We start from the raw sequence: 22387 nt of genomic DNA, 5'->3' as shown, positions 1-22387 counted from the left end.
ATTTTCCTGGGCCACTAGGAGAACTGAAGCTTTCTCTAACAGGACTTTCTGTAGAAAAGCCGGGAGCAGCAGTGTAGGCGGGAAAGCGTACAAAACTGCTTTGGGCCATTCGTGCGCTAGGGCGTCTATGCTGAGGGGACCACCTAAGCAGTGGAAGGAGTACCACAGGGGGGCAATGCATAGTCTATGCCGAAGTGAAGAGATCGACCTGTGCCTTCTTGAACAGTTCCCAAATGCGCTCTACTGTCTGGGGGTGGAGTCGCAACTCTGACGGATGTGGGCCGCAATGGTAGAGTCCACTGTGGGGAATCCCGCCAGGTCAAGCTTATCTGTGCCTTCTAAGGAGAAGAGTGGTGTGTCCTGCTTTACCACATTGGGTCCCGAGGTCAGGTGGTCCCAGGAGGAGCGTACCTCCTCCAAAAAAATATGAGAAGGCCAGGAACCTCTGGGGGCGGGGAGCCAGTGCCTGCGTCCGGAAGACGGACCTGTGTGGTTCAGCTGCTGGCGTCCAGGGGGCCAGCAGGAAGGCTGCAGCACGTCCCATGAGTGCCGAGACTGAGCTAGACAGTAGGGTGGTAATGGCTTCTGTGACACACTCGGAACCAGGCTCCTCCTCAGCAAGGGTCCCTGCCACTTACATCTCTGAGGAAAAAGAAGCCCCATCACCCGAGGCCGCTATGGACAGTGTGTCCTCCTGTGCCAGCTGAGACTACCTTGCCCACCCCTCCTGCACTCCCATGGGAGAGGGAGGGTATGGCGATTGGGGCTGTGGGACCTGGACAGGGGCATGTGGCACCTGTCTAGCCAGGAGCTCCAGGACATGGGTCATCTGGGCCTTGAGGTCCATTGCCTGGTCTGTTGCCTGCTTGGAGCGCTTCACCTGTCTCACTTGTGGAGATGGGGAGCGACTGCGCGCAGCCTGTGCATTGGGAAAACCCGACAGCTCATCTGGGGCACTCTGAACCGCTAGTGATCCAGCCGTAGATGACGCGGAGCTCGCCCTTTTGGCTCTCTTTAGCCGGGCCTCCTTCAGTCGGGGAAGAAGAGCCTCACAGACACTACATGCCCCGTACCTCTCCACTCACCGAGGTGGCAGGCCTGTGCAGCCAGCAGGGTCTACTCAACAACCTGTGGAGGAGAGCGTGGCTAGGAAAGTCACTCAACAAACAGGGGAACGGCAAGGCCTAGCCCCGAGGAGGACACATGTGCTCACAGGAGATAGAGAAAGAGTGCACTGTTTACAAGGCCTGACTCAGAGAGGGTGGATAATGTGTAGAAGTGTCTTTGTGGTTTGCTGTAGCATTTACAAACTGCTAAAAATCCATGATTTGAAGTGACAGTTGGGTGAGCGAGTATAAAGACAGCAATTTTTAAAATGTTTTTGTTATTTTTTTGTTTTGCTATTGTTAGTCATCCAAATCGGCATGTCCACTTAGGCTCCAACTGTGCGTATCCATCCAATTTACAGACAGCTGGAACATTGCTCGATATTTGGTAGCATTTTGCTACCCAAATTAATTTGCTACTATTTTTTTTTTATGCAGTAGCATTTCTGACACCTTAAGCTGCAGTTTATGACCAACCCTGAATGAACATGTACATAACTACCAGTATTAGTGTTTTTTTTTTTTTTTTTTTTTTTAAAAAAAAACACGTTGTGACGGGAAGGCAGAGTGACGTCCCCAGACCAGACAGCTGATAGAAACACAGATAGGTACTACCAGTGTGCTGGTCCACCGTTTTTATTGAAACACAAATAAGTCAAAAAGATTTACAAAAACACAGCCAAAATAAAAGGCTTAAACAAAAACAGGTCACAAACATAAAATCTGCTGACACCCAAACAAATACTGTGCTGGTTTGACCAGCACGAGTAGCACTTGCCTTCTTTGCTTTCCTCTTACTTTTGTTTCTTTGTGTTATGTTTTTCCCCCCGTCTCTCTCACTCCCATTCCTCCTTGCTGAACACCCACCCTCGATCACAGAAACAGGCATGCTTATACACACACACACGGCAATCTCCGAATTAACAAACAACTAATTAATTCGGAGATGCCACATTCTACACAGAGTAGAGTGGGATGGGGCTTTAACTCGATTCACGCTGCAAACAATAACAAATCAGTGGTATTTTATATAAACACAAAATACATTTTAAATCATGACACGCTAACATCCCCCATTTAAATAACCACCAGACAATACATTTATTTTAACTAGAATACCATACACCAGAAACCCTTAATTAACTATACCTATAAATTCACCCGTTCTAAAACAAACAATCCATTTTAATCAGCAGAGCTTTGCCCTGCCCCCTCTTTACATGCAGGGCTCTGTTCGACGCTGTCACACGTCCTATTCTTAGTATCTTTGATAAAGCAGGAAACCATTGTTGATAGAGCTTCCCGATAGATGAAGGAGGTTTGTATCTGCCCATGTAGATACACGCAAGGCACACAATGCAGTGAAGTACAAATATTGTCACAAATCACAATGTGGAAACAGTTTCAAAAGGTATGAAGTTTCTCTTATAGGGAAAATGTAAAATTTAATACCATTATGATTTTATAAGGTAGCAGACAGTGACCTAACAGGATATTAAGTTTGGTCAGTGTCTTAATCCATCATGGAGAATGTTGTCTCCGGGTTTATTATAATGTTAACCCTGGTTTCACCCACGCTCAAAATGAACAGAGATAAATTAAATTACTTTATCAATTCTAACTACGAGAAAAATAGTGCAAATAGCTAGCTATAACGTTACCATGATCCAAGTAACGTCTTCCTTGTTTTATCAGTAAAAAGTATGTGTGTACTATATTTTATATAAGATTTTACAAACCATAAAAATGAAGCGATATGTTCAAAGATTAGTGCAGTCCTCTCCGATTTTCCAACTTTACAAAGAAACCTGGCAAACATGTAGATTACATCATTCACAAGGTGGAGAAGCGGCTGTGTCCATTTAACCAGTTTCTTTTACTACAGTTATGATTTAAAAAAAAAAAAAAAAAAAAAAAAAAAGCATTGGAGTTACAGTTGACAGTACTGGCACCCTACACTTATACCATAATTCAAGTTAACAGATGAAGGACAAGCATTTTGTAAACTTCAACCACTTTCTAATAAAACAAAAAGCAAAAGACAATTTCTAGTAATTTATAGGTGGCCGATAGTTCATGCAAGCTATTGTTCATGCAAGCCCTATAGTTCATGCAAGCTATTGTAAACTACTAGAACATGACATAGTACCTGTATTTAATCTAAAAAATGAACAGGTATTGTTTACTTGTTGCATTTATTTCAGAATAATGAATGCAAAAGAACATGAAAATGAATGCAAAGAATTACATTTGTACAAGAAAAAACATTTCTGTAGAAAAAATACACAATGTGACATTAACTTAAATGCTGGCAAACATTGCATATTATAACTTCTACCTAATCTGTACAGTAGAAGAAATGTTGCCAGTATTAACACACTTAAGAAATGTCATTTACGGTAACAATTCAGTCAAACTTATTTATTGCATTAATACAGCGCTTTATACAAAATATCACAAAGCAGTGTACAGTACATAGCAGAAAAAAAGAACAAATCACAATACATTTGAATAGTATGTCACACATACAACTGCCACAGTCAGACCATTTAAATAAGATTTAAACAGCATACACAATACAAAAGCAGCAATTTTACAGTTACATTAAAACTCACTAAGATAAGAAAGCCATTTTAGAAAAGTGCATTTTTAGTCTTGACTTGAAAACTGTAACGGTCCCAGCTTCCCTGACAAGCGAAGGCAGAGCATTCCATCATTTAGGAGCTCTACAAGAAAAAGCCCTACCTCCCGTGTTGCTTTTGTTGACCCTCGGAATAACCAGCAGCCCCACATCCTGTGATCTCAGAGTGTGGTTTGGAAGATACGGTGTCAGTAATTCCTGCTAGCTAGGTGCTAATCCATTCATGACATTGCAAGTTAACAACATCTTAATCAATTCTACACTGCACAGGGAGCTGGTGTAAAGAGGCCAAAGCAGGGGTAATATGTTCACTTTTCCTGGTTTTAAACATAATTCTAGCAGCAGTATTTTAAACAAGCTACAAGCGGGATACCACACATGTTCATTACAATAATCAATTCTATATGAAACAAAGACATGCATTCATCTCTCAGCATCAGATACAGAAATAATTGGTCCAAGTTTGGCTGTGTTTCTCAAATGGCAAAAAGATACTTTAGTAATTTCCCTAATATGAGTCTCAAATGATAGATCAGGATCAAAGATGGCCCCCCCACTAGCATAACCTCTGTTTTTTCTGAATTCAACATTAGAAAATTCTGTGACATCCAGTGCTTGATGTTTGTAAGGCAAGTAGGTAATAACATTCAGGCAGAAGAAATTCCTGGCTTTGGGGACAAATACAGCTGGGCATCATCAGCATAGCAGTGGAAGTCACTCTGTCTGTGGATAATGTCACCCAACGGTAACATGTATAATGAAAACAAGGGACCTAGAATGGAGCCCTGTGGAACACCACAGACAACTTCCGATAATGCTGATTTTACCTCCTCAATAGAGATGAACTGAAACCCATCAGAAGATGAGATTTAAACCAGGATATGACAAGGCCAGACAGTCCTACTGTGCTTTCAGGATGATTCAGTAGGATGGAATGGTCTACAGTATCAAAGGCAGCACTTAGATCTAGAAGAATTAAAAGTGATGGAAAACCTGAGTCAGAGCTTATCAGCAGATCATTCACAACTCTGACAAGGGCCGTCTCAGTGCAACAAGAAAACCAGACTGAAACTTCTCGAATATACCATTAAGAGCTAGAAATGTTTGTAATTGAGTTGCAACAACTCTCTAGAACCTTATCTGAGAATGGTAGGTTGGAGATTGGCCTATAGTTAGAGAACTTTAGGGTCCAAATTGTGTTTCTTCAGCACAGGCTTTACCACAGCTACCTTAAGAGGGAACTGTACTGGAGGAAAGGGAACCATTTATAATTTGTTAATGTGGGTGTTAATAACAAGAACATCTTTTAATAGTTTTGTAGGAATAGGATTAAGAGAGCATGTAGTAGCTCTCATATGTTGAACTAGCTCTGTCAGTTCCTGCAAGGTAATCAAAGAAAAAGCCCCCATAGTAGCCTTAATAGGTGTAGTTGGTAAAACTGTGCTGGAGTCCTCCTTAATAGAAGGTATCTGCGGAATCTCATTTCTGCCATCTAGTATTTTATTTAAATAAATGTAAGTAATTGCAGCTATGAGAGGAGTCAATGTCAAGGGTAGGACTATTAGGGGAACGATTAATTTATCTAGGGTAGCAAATAAATCTAGGATTATTTTTATTTGTTTCAATTAAGTTAGAATATTATGATGATCTAGCCAATGCCAGAGCTATCCTGTATTTATTTAACCAGGTGGCCATTCCATGTGATGCCTAAGAACATGCAGTTTAGATTCCTGCCATCTCTGTTCTAGTTGTAGACCCTCATTTCATCTTACGAGTTATATCATTAAACCACGGTGAGCTTTTTCTAAAAGACACTCTCCAAGTTTTGATTGGTGCTACAGCATCTAAAATATCAGTGAAGGTGGTGCTGAAGGTATTAACCAGCTCGTCTACTGAGGAGGACTATGACAGTGGTAATGAGATAAATATATCAAAGCTTAACAGCAGTTGAATTAATTACCCAGGATTTAAATGTACGGCCCACAGTCTTTGTAGATACTGGCAGATGCACCTTAAAAAGAATGGCAGGATGATCAGAAATAGTAAGATCTATGGTTATAACGTTCTTAACAGCTAAATCACACAAAATTACCAGATCTAAAGTATGGTCATGATTATGCATAAGACCTTTGACATGCAAGATATAATCTAAGGAATCCAGTAGCCTCAAATTCCAAGGAAATAGAATAGACGTCAACGTGAAAGTTAAAATCACCCAATATAAGAATCCTATCATTTGACTGTCAATATAGATAGCAGATCCCCAAATTGAGTCAGAAATAGCGGGTTTGACTTAAGTGGTTGATAAATATAATATGAACAGGTAATGGACTGTTTAATGTCAAGGCTACAACCTTAAACAATTTCCTGTTTGACTATGTTCACTATGGAAAACAGTAGCAAGTCCACCTCCCGACCCAGTAGAGCTTTCTAGAAAAAAAAAATAGTTAGGTGGAGAAGCCTCACTCAGAGAAACATGGTCATTTTGGTACAAGCCATGTTTCAGTTAGAGAGACTTATGTTGTAATCCTGAATAAAAACACCAATTAACAGAGCCTTATTAGACAGAGACCTGACATTAAATAAACCTAGGCGTGAATTGGTCCAATCAAGAGCATTTGATTGAGCAGGGGTAATATGAAATCGATGAAGGTTACTGTAGCACACACCTCTGTGTTTACTCAGCGGGTAGAGGGAATGGCAGGGTACTTTAACCTGAATTTTACATGTCTCTTTAGATTCCTTCCCAACCGCAGTTCCTAGTTTAAATACTTTGCTTGGTGATGTTTAGTATTATCAGCTAGTCTGCTTTCCCCGGACCTATTTAGGTGCATCCAAAAGCAATCCCAGTTGTTTATAAAAATGCCAGCCATTGAAGCTTGAATTTGTTACTTAACAAAAGATGGCACAATAATCGATGTTTGCTTCAAAAAATGAATACAACTACAGCAATGAACAGAATACACCCCCAACCAATGAACAGAATATATCCACAACCAATGCAGATTAAACAAGATGAACAACAATTGCAAAAGAAAGCAGCAGCAAGATGCTACACCATGCTATGCCACTACGCTGTGTTCCGATTTGAGAAAAAAAATAAAACCTGTATTACTGGAACCTTTGCATCACCCTGAATCAATACAAATACAACTTTACAGTAACATCAAGTCTGTTCTGCTGCACACAAGTCAGCTCTCCTGTTTTTAGATATTTTTAAAAAAGTACAAACACTGCTCTTTTGTTAAAACAGTATTGCAGAGTAAATTACTGTCTCAGTGTTCTTGTGTCATTAGTAAGTGTGCCTGACCAAATATTCAATTCTGTGCTATATATATATAATGCAAACAGGCTGGCCATAATTTGGGTTCATGCCCCTTTAAAAATGTGACCCAGAAATAAACTTTGATTTCTAGCGCAGACACGCACTTTAATTCAAAATACAAATAAATGAAACACAAAAACAAACAAACCCTAGCTCCCTCAGAGCACTAACTAAACACTGGCAGGTCCCTGACTAACACAAAGGACAGCTACACTGTTTACCTACCAAACAAAACATAACGCACTTTTAACAACAAGAACTTTTAAACCAAATATAGGTTTTACCTTTGTAATTGCACACCAACAATTGCACTCTTCACTCTATAGTCACCACTAGAACACACTGGCTCTGTATAAATACCCTGCACCTGGTTCTAATTTACAATTACCTCCAGGTGCAGGGCATAATTAACAATTAACAACTAAATTAAACAAAATGCATTTTCACATGTCTTTAGGCAGGGAGGAATCTGACCCTCCCCCTTGTCTTTACAAGACACTGGCCATTTAATTGCCACCTCCCTCAAGTCCCTGCTCCTTGATTTTCCTCCGACACTTCCAGGGAGGGACCAAGAAAATGAAATATATATATATATATATATATATATATATATATATATATATATATATATATATATATATATATATAATATTAATTGTTTTATTGTTAATTGTTAATTATCACCTGCACCTGGCTGTTATTGTAAATTTGAGCCAGGTGCAGGGTATTTAAAGAAAGCAGACAGTCTCTTCAAGGCTGCTGCTGTATGGAGGGCCCGATTGATCAGGTTTTGTATTGTACACAAAAACAAACAAAAAAAAAGTACTGTGTGAAACCAACAGAGCTAGAGCTACTGCTCCAGAAATGGGAGCAGGCGAAAGAAGCACTGCTGTCGCCAAACCCAGAGGGAGAAACACCGCTGTCTCCAAACTCAGAGGGAGAAGCACCGCTTTGCGTCTCTCTGGTCGACATGGTGCCCAAGTCGCAGCACTTCCAGGCATAGTTACTTGCCTGGTCTCTTGCTCCATTCCCTTGAAGACAAGATGTTACTGCACAGGAGGAAGACGTCACTGTGCAAGAGGCGGAAGTCACTGGTATTCCCTCAGCTGTTTGCTGCGTTCCCCCTACCCACTGCTCCCCTCCCCCTGGTCTCCAAGACATCGCTCGCTCCCGGGCACTGGCCTTTGCTGCAGTCTTTAAAATCCTCCCTGCCTAAAAACTGTGTTTTCATTAATAGTTTTATTGTTAGTTATCACCTGCACCTGGCCATTATTGTAAATTGGAGCCAGGTACAGAGGCTGCTGCTGTGTGGAGAGCCCGATTTGATGGTGTTTTCAATCGTACAAAAAAAAGGTACTGTGTGAAGTCTTTTGTTTTCAGCTTTAAAAACTGTGTGTTTGTTTTCAGTTAGTAAACTGCTTAGCTGTCTGGCTTATTTAGAGAAGGTTCCTGACAAATGTTTAGTTAGTGCTCCAAAGAGCTAGGTGTCAGCAGCTGCCATGTTTCTCACTAATTACAACAAGCACTGTAAAGAGAACAATAACATTCAAAACAAAGAGTATATACACTGAGTGTACAAAACATTAGGAACACCTTCCTAATATTGAATTGCACCCCCTTTTGCCCACAGAACAGCCTCAATTCGTCGGGGCATGAACTCTACAAGGTGTCGAAAGCAAGCATTCCACAGGGATGCTGGCCCATGTTGACTGCAATGCTTCCCATAGTTGTGTCAAGTTGGCTGGTAGTGGATCTCTACTCCGAATAGCTTGTTCCATCGCATTCCACAGATGCTCAATTGGATTGAGATCTTGTGACTGGGCAGGCCACAGCAGTAATCTGAATTCACTGTCATGTTCATGGAAGCATTCCTGGACAATTCTAGCCTTGTGGCATGGAGCATTATCCTGCTGAAAAAATCCATTAGCAGATGGATACACTGCTGCCATGAAGAGATGCACCTGATTGGCAATGATGTTCAGATATCGTGTGGCATTCAAACGTTGCTCCACTTTTATCAAAAGACCCAATGTTTCCCCACCCCACACCATCACACCAACACCACCAGCCTGCAATGTTGACATGTGGCATGATGGATGCATGTACTCGTGTGGTTTTCTCCATACCCTAGTCTTCCCATCAGCGTGAAACAGCAGGAACTGGGATTCATCAGACCAGGCAATGTTTTTCCAATCCTCCAGTGTTTTCGTTCCTTAGCCCACCGCAACCGTAGTTTCTTGTGTTTTGCTGAAAGAAGTGGAACTCTGTTAGGTCATTGGCTGCCATACCCCATTTGTGTCAAGGTACGATGAGTTGTGCATTCTTTTATGGGTCTTTCGGCACCAGTGTTGTACTGGACTGTCAGTTGACTAACTGTAGCCCCTGTGTTGCTCTGCACAATTCGTGTCAGCCTCCTTTGGCCTCTTTCATCAATGAGCCGTTTTCAACCACTGGCCTGCCGTTGGCTGGAGGTCCTTTGGGTGGTGGAGCATCCTTGATACACACGGGAAACTGTTGAGTGTGAAAAACCCGGCAGCGTTGCAGTTCTTGACACACTCAAACCGGCGCGCCTGGCACCTACTATCATACCCCGTTCAAAGGCACTTAAATCTTTTGTCTTGCCCATTTACCCTCTGAATGGCACACATACACAATCCATGTCTCAATTGTGTCAAGGCTTAAAAATCCTTCTTTAATCTGTCTCCCCTTCATCTAAACTGATTGAAGTGGATTTAACAGATTTTTACATCAATAAGGGATCATAGCTTTCCCCTGGATTCACCTTGTCAGTCTATTTCATGGAAAGAGCAGGTGTTCCTAATGTTTTGTACACTCAGTGTGTGTCTGTGTGTGTGTATATATATATATATAGATATTATATATATATATATATATATAATATAATATATGGTGTGTGTGTGTGTTACAGTAAAGGTCAGAATCTGGTTAATCATAATCTGGTTTATTTTACCAGTAAATGTCAACATTTACCAAATAAGTTTGTAAATGCTTGAGATTATGAAGAAATAAATTGCTTTTCAGACATTTACTGGTTAATCTTATGATTTAGCGACGCTTATTGGTAAATGCAGGTATGTCACTGACTAATGTATTTAGTCCTGCATATAAATAATCATTAATGAGCTGACAGTAATGCACAATTGAGCAATTTAAAGTAGTTCAACACAATATTGAACAATGTTGTGATCCACTTGCTGTGTGTAGAACAACCCACATTCTGGTAAATTTGCATATAAAACTATAAACGTAAAAAACACATGGTGTCGAAGGATGTTGTACTCCAACTAGTAGTAGTTTGATGAAAAATAACGTTGTGTTAAATACAAATTAAATCATTTAGGACCTTCATTTTTTCAACTGAAAATCACACTTTGGTTATGACACAAAGCGCAACAAATACAAGCACTAAATAGATGTATTTACTTACTTACTGCAGCATGGTAGACTCTTGCGGCACTTGGGAGTTACATGGGACTCCTGAAGCCTCACAATGCGTAACATTCGCTCATTAGCCAGAGGCACTTGGTTAATCTTGAGATTTACTGGTAAATGTCCAAAGTCAAGAATCATGTTTATTTTGGACAGTTATCGTTTTGCTTGGTAAATGTTAAGATTTGCAAATATTCAGGTTTTTACCATAACATAAATATATTTGGTTAATCACAAAACAATGGGATTTTTTTTGTGGGGTTTTTTGTGGAATTATTTTGTGTTTTTTTTTTTTTTTTTGTTCTAAGTTGATGTAGCATAGAGTGTGATTTTGTGAGATTGTGCTAGCTAGTTAATTGCATATGGTTATTTTTGACATTGCGTTTAACCAAGTGAAGCAGGGTGGCTCATGTCGAGAGCTGTCTCATGGTGTGTTTACTTTTAATCACTCCCGTCTCCCTGCATTCCTCACCCACTTACTTGTTCCTGACGTTATTAAGAGTAACAAACATTAAAATAACAGTTTCAAAACTGATGAATTACTTACAACCTGACTAAATAAATAATTAAAATATAAATAAGAAATTACGGGCAACATGACTATAGTGGAACAAATGTGCAAGTATCATACCGTTAGGGAGTTTGTTCACTGCACGCATGAGAGGTCACAGAGAGGACGGCTATGATTGAGAACCTTCTCGAAGAGTAAAAGCACACAGTTTCTAACCACAAAATGAATGTAAACAGGACTGCTTCTTTCTTCTTTCTGAGAATCAGATAAAGTCTTCAACAGAACCAAAGCCCAAAACCCAAGAGTGCTGCTCCTTGACTCAAGAAATGCACCAGCTAGCCTCAGCTGCAAATGCTTTACAGGTAGAAGTGGTGACAGCTTGAGAAGCCAGGACCGTTTGTGAGAGAAACAGATAAACTGGCCAGGGAGAGACATATACCTAAGAGGCCAGGACCGTGGGGAGAGAAGCAGAGAGACCACGTCAGGGAAAGACATATATCTGATAGGCCAAGACTCTGGGGAGAGAAGCAGAGAGACCGGCAAGGGAGAGACATATTCCTGAGAGGTCAGGACCATGGGGAGAAGAGCAGAGAGACCACATCAGGGAGAGACATACCTGCCGTATATTCAAAGGATCTGTTCAGACAAACTAGTCCAAGTCGATTGGTTAGCAAAGGATCCAAAAGATTGTTGGACCACATTTGTGGTTGAAAAATTAAGGAGGACAACACACAAGGACTGATCTCGTTGGGGATTGAAGAACCATTGCGGAGAGGACTTCACAGTACAATTCAACAAGCCAAGCTCCACAGCCGAATGGCGAATGAGTCAGTCCTGGCCGGGACTGTTGAATATATTCTATGTTACATTCACTGAAACCTAATTTGAGTAATTAACTAGTTGCATAACTTGTGAAAAGTAACTTTTAACTCTTTGCAGTCCATTTATTTAGCGCATGTCAGACGCGTCAGGTCAAATTTATTTTCACACACGCTGTTTATTTATTTATTTTTTTCCAGTGTAAAACAGGTTTAGAAGGCATTGAATCACAAAAGGACACTCAGTACTGTATCTACAGCCAAGCCCCACCCCTTGTTCACTGTATTTTTCACATACCTCTTTATAGACATGCATACTGATAAAACCTTTCCTGATCTCTCGTTTTATCACCAAACTCCTCAATAATGCGATCCAAATCATTATTTTATTACTGTAACATCTCAAAAAGCTCTGAAAATGTCTGATAGTCTTTGAGCGCTGGATGCAAAGAGCTACCTCCTTTGTTATGTCTGTGTTATCTCTGTAATGCATGGGACTATGAGACAAACCCTTTTTTCGGTTTTGTTCAGCCACTGAAAGATTTTCTCGGCTTTTTTCCAGAGAAAAAACGACTAGAGACCAGTGCTTTTATGTCTTTATGTCTGACACGGTCCAACATCGGACTGGAAAGGGAAAATTGTAATGTGGGTGTTCATAGCAAGTCCTCCATCTCTCCGAACTTAAACAGTGCTTCAGGTTGGAACTACTCGTTGTTCCTGCATTCCCTTCTTGGAGTGGGTTTGTGTCTCTTTCCTTCCTGTCTCAGAGCAGCTGCGCAGTTCTGTTGGCTCTCTGTGGCACTGTTTCCATGGCTACATGAAGAGATTCTGACCTGATTGTTTTTGGACACTTGGGCACGTTTTCATTTTTTTGAGAAACGAAACCTCAAGAAAAAATGTTACTGTTTAAGATACAAATTATGTAAGGGTCAAATTCAATTAGCTTCAGCTGGGAAAAAGAGTTTTCATCATTTTCCTAAATGGCTCTCTCAGATAAAACTTTTTTTTTTTTTTTTTTCGGCTGACATGTCAGATTCACCAGACATTTCATGCAGTAAACTTAACTTCAAACATGTAACTCATGGGTTATTTTCAGAGCATTTACTCCTGTTTTTAAAGAATTAAAAAAACCCTCCTGGTTTTATTGAAGGAATATGATTCAGGGTCTCCTGAGCACTGAAGTTTGTCTTTTAATGAATGAATGGAGTAAAACAATTTTTAAATATGCCCTACACATGCTAATTAACCAGTAAGTGTAACCAGTATGTGAGGCACCTCGAATAAACAGCCACCTGTTTTTGCCACTTTTGAAAAATAAATATGTAATTGAACAATTATATTAAAAACACACGCAGGTGTTAAATTTGATTGCCGAAGGTATGTCTTCCATCCATCATTTGCGTTCCTTTTGTTTACAAGCCCACCCATTATTGTAATTAGTGCCAAAAATGAGAATGAACTGTTTTTTACAAGAACCCAAGCTTTTTGGCCGCATCTTAAAAAAAAAAAAAAGAACCCTAGTCATGCTGGATAAAAGCTGTACTTCCAAATATGCCATTTTTGCCTTTCCATTTACATGTTACTCAGGATTTATATGTTACTCAGGATTTATTTTAAAAGAGAAGTGTTTGTTGTTTTTGTTTTTTACAAAAAAAAAATGTTAAAAAAATGCTGTGGTGTATCAGTAAGGTGTATCAGTAATGCTGTGGTGTATCAGTAATGCTGTGCTGTATTAGTAATGCTGTGGTGTATCAGTAAGGTGTATCAGTAATGCTGTGGTGTATCAGTAATGCTGTGGTGTATCAGTAAGGTGTATCAGTAATGCTCTGGTGTATCAGTAATGCTGTGGTGTATCAGTAAAGTGTATCAGTAATGCTCTGGTATATCAGTAAGGTGTATCAGTAATGCTGTGGTGTATCAGTAATGCTGTGCTGTATTAGTAATGCTGTGGTGTATCAGTAAGGTGTATCAGTAATGCTCTGGTGTATCAGTAATGCTGTGCTGTATTAGTAATGCGGTGGTGTATCAGTAAGGTGTATCAATAATGATGTGGTGTATCAGTAATGCTGTGGTGTATCAGTAAGGCTGTGGTGTATCAGTAAGGTGTATCAGTAATGCTGTGGTGTATCAGTAATGCTCTGGTGTATCAGTAAGGTGTATCAGTAATGCTCTGGTGTATCAGTAAGGTGTATCAGTAATGCTCTGGTGTATCAGTAATGCTCTGGTGTATCAGTAAGGTGTATCAGTAATGCTCTGGTGTATCAGTAATGCTCTGGTGTATCAGTAATGCTGTGGTGTATCAGTAAGGTGTATCAGTAATGCTGTGGTGTATCAGTAATGCTCTGGTGTATCAGTAAGGTGTATCAGTAATGCTGTGGTGTATCAATAATGCTGTGGTGTATCAGTAATGCTGTGGTGTATCAGTAAGGTGTATCAGTAATGCTCTGGTGTATCAGTAATGCTCTGGTGTATCAGTAATGCTGTGGTGTATCAGTAATGCTCTGGTGTATCAGTAATGCTCTGGTGTATCAGTAATGCTGTGGTGTATCAGTAAGGCTGTGGTGTATCAGTAAGGTGGGGTATAATGCTGTGGTGTATCAGTAATGCTGTGGTGTATCAGTAATGCTGTGCTGTATTAGTAATGCTGTGGTGTATCAGTAAGGTGTATCAATAATGCTGTGGTGTATCAGTAATGCTGTGGTGTATCAGTAAGGCTGTGGTGTATCAGTAAGGCTGTGGTGTATCAGTAAGGCTGTGGTGTATCAGTAAGGCTGTGGTGTATCGGTAAGGTGGGGTATAGGCTGTGGTGTATCAGTAAGGTGAGGTATAGGCTGTGGTGTATCAGTAAGGTGAGGTATAGGCTGTGGTGTATCAGTAAGGCTGTGGTGTATCGGTAAGGTGGGGTATAGGCTGTGGTGTATCAGTAAGGCTGTGGTGTATCGGTAAGGTGGGGTATAGGCTGTGGTGTATAAGGTGGGGTATAGGTAAGGTATCAGTAAGGCTGTGGTGTATCAGTAAGGCTGTGGTGTATCGGTAAGGTGGGGTATAGGCTGTGGTGTATCAGTAAGGCTGTGGTGTATCGGTAAGGTGGGGTATAGGCTGTGGTGTATCAGTAAGGCTGTGGTGTATCGGTAAGGTGGGGTATAGGCTGTGGTGTATCAGTAAGGCTGTGGTGTATCGGTAAGGTGGGGTATAGGCTGTGGTGTATCAGTAAGGCTGTGGTGTATCGGTAAGGTGTATCAGTAAGGCTGTGGTGTATCAGTAAGGCTGTGGTGTATCAGTAAGGCTGTGGTGTATAGGCTGTGGTGTATCAGTAAGGTGGGGTATAGGCTGTGGTGTATCAGTAAGGACGCTTGTTTTTTTTCATCTCACAGGTTCAGTGCCACACGCTGACGGGGTACTGTTGGTGCGTCACCCCAGACGGGAAACCCGTGAGTGGCTCCTCCGTTCAGAACAAGACCCCGGTGTGTTCAGGTACTGTGTGTCATTGTCTCATAATCCACCTGCCCCCTTTGCCCTTCACAATGCCACTTTACACAGGATGGGGGGGCAGATCATTTGGCTCTGTTTAAAAGGGAATGAAGAGCTACATATAAGAAAACATACAAACCCTGCCCTCCACATGTCTGGAAACATATTAAAATGAGGACCCTGAGAATGACATAGCATTACAAGAAAGTCAAAGCTATAACTGTGCAATAAGGGCTGTGTTATCACAAATCAGGTACCTCACAATTGCTGTGTTTTTAAACCACAACAAAAAGAAACACAAAATGCATTTCAGGATTATATACACAACACACAAATATCATTTATATACTATTACAACAAGATGGTGGATTCAAAACAGTAAAATCTTAATCAATCAAACAGCAATGCTTTGTGTACAATACCAGTCAGACCAACTTTTGTTCATGTGAGAACTTGGTGTACTGAGCTGTATTTTTTTTTTTGCCAAGAACATATTGACCCCATTAGGCTGCCTGGACTGACCTCTTAAAGAAAAACAGTTTTATTTTCCAGAGATCTGTTCAAAATCCTCAATTTGGCTGCCCACAGCCCACAACAGCTCAGATTGGCTTGGCACTGTGGTTAATTAGCTACTTTTTAACATTAGAAAGATCTATATAGAGTGACAGCCAACAGTTTCCTTTAATTATACAGTTGTGTCAGGCCAGCTCAGATGGACCTTATATATAAAGGGTTATTATTTTTTGTAGGAAAAATTATGCTAACGTTCTGTGTCAAGGTCGACCCCACATGGAGAAAAATTAGGTCATCAAAATGATCATTTTTGTGCAAATTTCAGACACATTGTCACCATGTGACATGCGCTTACACGGCTCTCATGTGGATTGATTGAGCACACATTTTATTGCAAAAAGTAGTTTATAGTTAACTATTGTTCTTTGTCAGACTATGCCTCTCTATACCTGTAGACCCAGCATAAGGAAGGAAGTTTGAATTAGGTGAAACAGCACCACTTGCAGGCTGTGAGCCACATCATAATCACTGGAGTTTGTTGTTGTCCATGGGGGCAGAATTGTGTGGAACCAACCATTACTTTCAGCATTGAAGGAGTAGTAATAGTAATAATAATAATAATAATAATAATAATAATAATAATAATAATAATAATAATAATGAACTTGAATCTACATCAGGTGTGTCCAATCACGGTCTTGGAGGACCATTGCACTCCAGGTTTAACAGGTAAAATGAGATCATGAACTACTTTAGGGTCTGGAAAAAGGTTTAGTTGGTTTGATTAAACAATTTAGAACAGGGTTGGAACAAAGACCAGGACTGAAAGGGCTACCCCTGATTTACATAATATTGCACTGGTCTTTTGACCCCTCCCTGACTACGCCTTTGATACCTACCCTGGAACCCTTTTCTTCATCCAAGGAGGGTTATGAATCAACCACCAGTGTGGAAACACCTCCCCAGAATGTGGACTGGAAAATTTGCAACCAGCGCTTCAGATAAGGGTGTGGGTCATTGAGTAATTTACTCTCCAATTGAAACACTATGGGGTAGAGACTAAAGTGTTGCGCCAGTCGCAATAGTCGCAAACCAGTTGCAAACAAGTCGGAAGTCTAGGGTGAAATGTACTAAACAAGCACAATGCTGTTAGCAACATTTTAGGGAATGTTTTGCAGGAGCACTTTTGCTTTGCGATTCAGCCTTAGATGAATATATAATTATGTGCGTTCCTGCATAAATTCGCAAAAATGGGGTGGAGAGAATCAAATGTGTGAATCAAATATTATAATGAGAGGTACTAAAGCTACCGACAGTTGCAACACTTGCTGTGCTCAGTGCATTTTTGAGGCGAACACCCAAATACCTCATTTTCAGTAAAGTCAGGGTGTACTACGTTCCTTGAAAACAAATTTATATGGCATTTCTGTTTTTTCCAGCTTGTTGGGAGCAATAGACTGCACACACGTGCCACTAACCCCTCCAACTCATTCTGAGCATCTGTATAGGACCACGATCTCTTGTGTGTTAATTGTCTAGGCTACTAAGTAGACCAAGTAAAAAAATAATAATAATAATAATAATTAAAATAAAATTAAAAAAAACTCTATTTAGTTTCAATTTAAAATAATCTTTTATTCATATTGTACACCAATGTGTACAATGTAGCAGCATCATTTATTTTGTGTTACCGGGAGGCAAAATTAAAAAGAAAGTGTGCTAGGTACTTGTATTCATTTGATTCTACTACTGTACTGTATACTGTATAGTCCTACTGTACAAATTAGTATTTTTACATAGTGTAACATATAAGTGTTATTTCAGCACAATGGTTTATATTTAAAATACTTCAAGAACTGTAAACGCATGCGTGTGCTATTTTATTGTATTGTTTTTAAATCCATATGTCAGACAATTATGTCCAGTTTAGTGAGGGGCTACTGTATGATTATGAAAAGCTTTTTGGGGGTAAAGGTGGGGACCACACTATAGAATCTGATGGGATGAAACTGCCTTTCTTTATATATATATATATAAGAAAGGCCGTTTAATTTACATTATTAAAACAGTTAAAATGAAGACAGAACAGAATGCATTGTACAGATGGTGTTTACATTTAGCAAAAACAATATTATTTTGATTCTTGCACCCTTGCATGTATAAACGTTATCCTTCGGGCATTCTCTGCTGCAGCAAATCACAACTCAGCTCCCTCTATGTATTTGAACAATGTCGCGCAACACTTGCAATGTATCCTATATGCTAGATGCTAGATCTCACTAAGAAGACTCAACAAATATTTAAATTACTATATTGCAGCTCTTTTCATTAACCTATTTTCTCTTAGTACATACGACAAAATGTGTATTTTGCGAATTGTCGCAACGAAAATGCAAATTGCGGTCTGTTTGTGCTGTGACTGGTCCATTTTAGTACATCTACCCCTATGTGTGTAAAATGTATTTTGCAATATTACCTTGAAGTCACAAGTACTTCAATAAATGCTGTACATACTTTAATGCTAGCTTATGGGGTATGCATTGACTACAGCCTTACATTTTTACTGTAATGTTACTTTGAACTCCACCGTTGTATGTGGATTGCCTCGCCCTGTGTGATGCGCCTGCCTGCGTTAAATGAGATCACTACAATATTAATAATATTACAGTCCTAGAAGTTGCTACTCGCTCTCACTGTAGTTAGCTACTGCGTTCACTGAGTCTCCTCCCACTAGTACCAGGCTGTTACCATTTTGTCTTTTCTGTCATCTCTTGCTAATTGCTAATGCTATTTTTTTTTTTTAAACCTGTACCTATACTGCACTAATGCAAATAAAGAAAAATAATATTGTATTTATTTTGTAATTTATAGATTTACCTTCTAAAAATTCGACTGACAGATACAGTGCCGTGAAACAGTATTTGCCTCCTGTCTGATTTTCTGCATTTTTGCACATTTTTCACATTGAATTTGGTCAGATCTTTTTGTGGGTTATAGTAGCATATAGAGGGAGTCTGACAGAAAAAATGACACCAAAGCTCCTTTCATTTGTTTGGTGTGCAAGGTAATCAAACATGCAGTCTTCAGGTGTGAAAAAGTAATTGCCCCCCTAGTTAACTCAATCTAATTAAAGGGATAATTAGGGTCAGCTGTTTGAATACTTTGGTTAACAATCAGGCCTAACTTGGGCCAGCCCTGCCCAATATAAATCTGATTAATTTTAGCCCTTACCATCAGAGTGAAGTTGTCAGCACACAGGTTCTAGAGGCACATCATGCCACGATTAAAATAAATTCCTGAAGACCTGCAGAAAAAATTTGTTGATGCCTATCAGTGTGGAAAGGGTTACAAAGCCATTTCTAAGGCTCTGGGGCTCCACCACACCACAATCAGAGCCATATTGTCCAAATGGAGAAAGTTTCAGACAGTATTGAATCTTCCCAGGAGTGGCCATCCTGTGTAAAATGGTCCAGGAAGTCACAAAGAACCCTAGAACATCATCCAGGGATCTGCAGGCCTCTCTCAACTCATCTAAGGTCTTCAGAAAGACACTGGACAAAAATGGGATTCATGGCAGAGTGGCAAGGCTCACTAAGAACACGAATGCTCACCTCAAGTTTGCCAAAATCACCTGGATGATCCTCAAGAGTTGTAGAACAATATTCTATGGACAGATGAGTCAAAACTGGAACTTTTTGTCCAACATGAAACCATGAATTCTGCTCTGTATCAGATAGTTCTACAGGAGAATGTCATGCCCATCCGTCCGTGAGCTGAAGCTGAAGCGTAGCTGGGTCATGCAGCAAGACAATGATCCGAAACAAACAAGTCTACATCAGAATGGTTGAAGAACAAGAAAATTTAAGTTTTGGAGTGGCCTAGTCAAAGTCCAGACCTAAACCCCATTGAGATGTTGTGGCAGGACCTGAAACGAGCAGTTTATGCTTGAAAACCCACAAATGTCACTGAGTTGAAGCAGTTCTGCATGAAGGAGCAGGCCAAAATTCCTCCACGGCGTTGTAAGAGACTAATCAATAACTACAGCGTTTGGTTACAGTTATTGCTGCTAAAGGTGGCGTAACCAGTTCTTGAGTCTAAGGGGGCGATTACTTTTTCACACGGGGGCATTGGATGTTGCATAACTTTCTTTAATAAATAAATGAAATAAGCAACTGCGTTATTTGTTCACTCAGGGTCCCTTTTATCTAATATTAGATTTTGGTTGAAGATCTGATTAGATTCAGTGTCAGAAATATGCAAAAATGCAGAAAATTGTTGTTCACGGCACTGTAAGTAAATTGGTAGGTTAGCTTGAGGGGGACTAAGACTGTGCAGAGAAATCCTGAAGTTCAAGAATCCAGTCGCTTATTCACTAGTTATAAACATGCATTGCAAATGAGTGGATTCAGTACTTTTTTTTTCTTTTTTTTTTAACCGGACTTATTGGTAATGTGTTTCTGTCAATTCCCAGGCAGGCTACAATTAGCTGTCCCGGTATTTGTATAAGCCATTCCCTAGTTAATGCTTGCAGTATATTAACGACCATTGAGATGTCGGGAACTAATGAAGTACAAGAAGCTTGATAACATACAAACTCAAGCTGTATTCTTTACGCTTTACATTTAAATATCATGCGTAGGTCAGATTGTTTTCAATGAGTAAATCACCCAGTACACAGCTTATCTGGAGCGCTGTGTACAACCATTTGATAAGTGCACCAAATGTCAAGAAGTTTTTGTTATTGTATGTCTACATGCATTTGCTTTTGTCAGTGTTGTGAGTTTGAAATATTGTGTGTACAAGTTGTGCTTTTGTTTTAAAGGTTCAGTAACTGATAAGCCATTGGGGCAGCCTAGCTCGGGGAGAAAAGGTGAGTTCAGATCCTCTCTTCTATGACAGGCAGTATACACAGTGACCCAGGCAGGGTACCTTCAGATTAGGCAGGGGGTGGGTGGAGGAAGAGTGGAGCTCAGGGGGTAGGTAGGTGGGGGTCTTAGATAGATTGTAATAAGTTGTTTGCCTTAGGGAACACAAAGCTGCTTTGATTTAGCTTGGAAAAAAGTATGCAACAGGTTTCAATACTGGAAGTACTGTGGGCTGTGACTATCCACAATCTAACAGAGTTGCAACCTTTTTATTTTCTACTAAGGATGGAAATAAGCGTGTCTGGGAGCACTGAGAAAGGAACAGGAATGCCAGTTATTTTTTTTATAGCAAGTGTTAGAAATAATTGCCCATCTGGCAGCTCTTGCAAGGATTCAGCAACACATTGTATTGTGCAGCAGAAACTGAAGCACTGCTTTCTAGGTCTTCCAGGAATTGAGCAAGGCTGTTTGTGGTAGTCATGAGGGGAATCTTGACCATCACAAGCCCAATAAAATAAGAAAGATCTTGTGCAAGTATAAATCAAAATATGAGTCTGTGGTGCATTTAATGTGGGTTAGTTTTGTTTTTAAGTAGAACTCTTTAAAAATCAAAATGCAATAAAATACATATGCTGAATTAACTTAAAACCCTGTGTTTTATATATATATATATATATATATATATATATTTTTCTCTACTATAATACTTTTAGATAAATATAAATATAAAAAAAAATTAAAAGACAGAGTTTGACCACACCAGGGACAACATTGCCTGTGAATCCGCTCGTTCATGTTGAGAGATATTGTTCATCGTGTCAATGGGCAATCAACCTGTTGAATTCTCAGAAATATTAGTACATGTTTTAATAATGTAAACTGTAAATGATTTCTTTAATGACAGAAGTCTGTTCAAAAAAATCATAAGGGCCACCCTCTAAATTGTGGTGTATGAGTGCAGCATTGGAAGTCTCAACTGCCTTCTTACCTTGTACCAGCTCAGCTAGTTGACGAGTCAATCTTGATGTTGTGAGATGCTCCGACAGTGCCTCTCCATCTCCAATGGGGAGAGACGTGTCGGGAGACTGTGGAGAGGAATACTGTGGAGAGCAAGACTGGAGAGGAAGTATTTACGTGTTGAGGGAGACTAGAGAGGAAGACTGGAGAGGGAAACTGGAGAGAAAGTCTTTACGTGTTGAGGGAGACCGTGGAGAGGAATACTGTGGAGAGGAAGACTGGAGAGGATGAAGCCTTTTGTCCGCTGTCAGAATGCAGCCATTGTCAGACCGGCACAATTAACTCTTGAGTGGATTGTCAGCTCTTTGACCTCCATTTTTAAACACTCCCATCACAACAAGGCTTTATTTTTCCTTTTTATTTCCCTTTTTCTGAAAAATAATGGAAGGCAAAGATCACCGGTGACTCCTCCTTCTCCTTTTACCCCAGTTCCTCCGATTCAGAAGGGAACTTATCAGTCAGGCAGTGCCAGTGCAATAGGAGGCTGTGAATGGATGACAGGCCTCACAGGGAAGAATTAATTTCCTTTTTATTTGGAACTGGTTGTTGATGAAGTATCAACCAGCTGGCATCGAGAGGTTGTGACCGCTATTAACCTTCTTTGAATTCCGCCTCCAAATGGCTTAGTCCTTAAAGTATGATGGGCTAGTGGCTAGTGCCCAATAAAGCT

General features: G+C 40.1%; 1 protein-coding gene across 6 annotated transcripts in view; it reads left to right on the top strand.

Moving 5' to 3' along the window:
* The window catches only part of smoc1 (SPARC related modular calcium binding 1), a 120944-nt gene that overhangs the window by 49277 nt on the left and 49280 nt on the right, over positions 1 to 22387 (top strand). For 5 of the 6 annotated variants that reach the window (XM_041267358.1, XM_041267362.1, XM_041267357.1 and 2 more), the window contains 2 exons: positions 15226 to 15325; positions 20658 to 20705. In XM_041267358.1, coding sequence (XP_041123292.1) covers positions 15226 to 15325; positions 20658 to 20705 — 148 coding nt within the window. The remainder of the gene's footprint in view (positions 1 to 15225; positions 15326 to 20657; positions 20706 to 22387) is intronic. The other variant, XM_041267361.1, reaches the window with a different exon arrangement.

Source organism: Polyodon spathula, chromosome 12 (genome assembly GCF_017654505.1).
Source record: "Polyodon spathula isolate WHYD16114869_AA chromosome 12, ASM1765450v1, whole genome shotgun sequence".
NCBI classification, from domain to species: domain Eukaryota; kingdom Metazoa; phylum Chordata; class Actinopteri; order Acipenseriformes; family Polyodontidae; genus Polyodon; species Polyodon spathula.
Note: the sequence above shows the minus strand (reverse complement) of the source record. Positions and strands in the feature narration are given on the sequence as shown.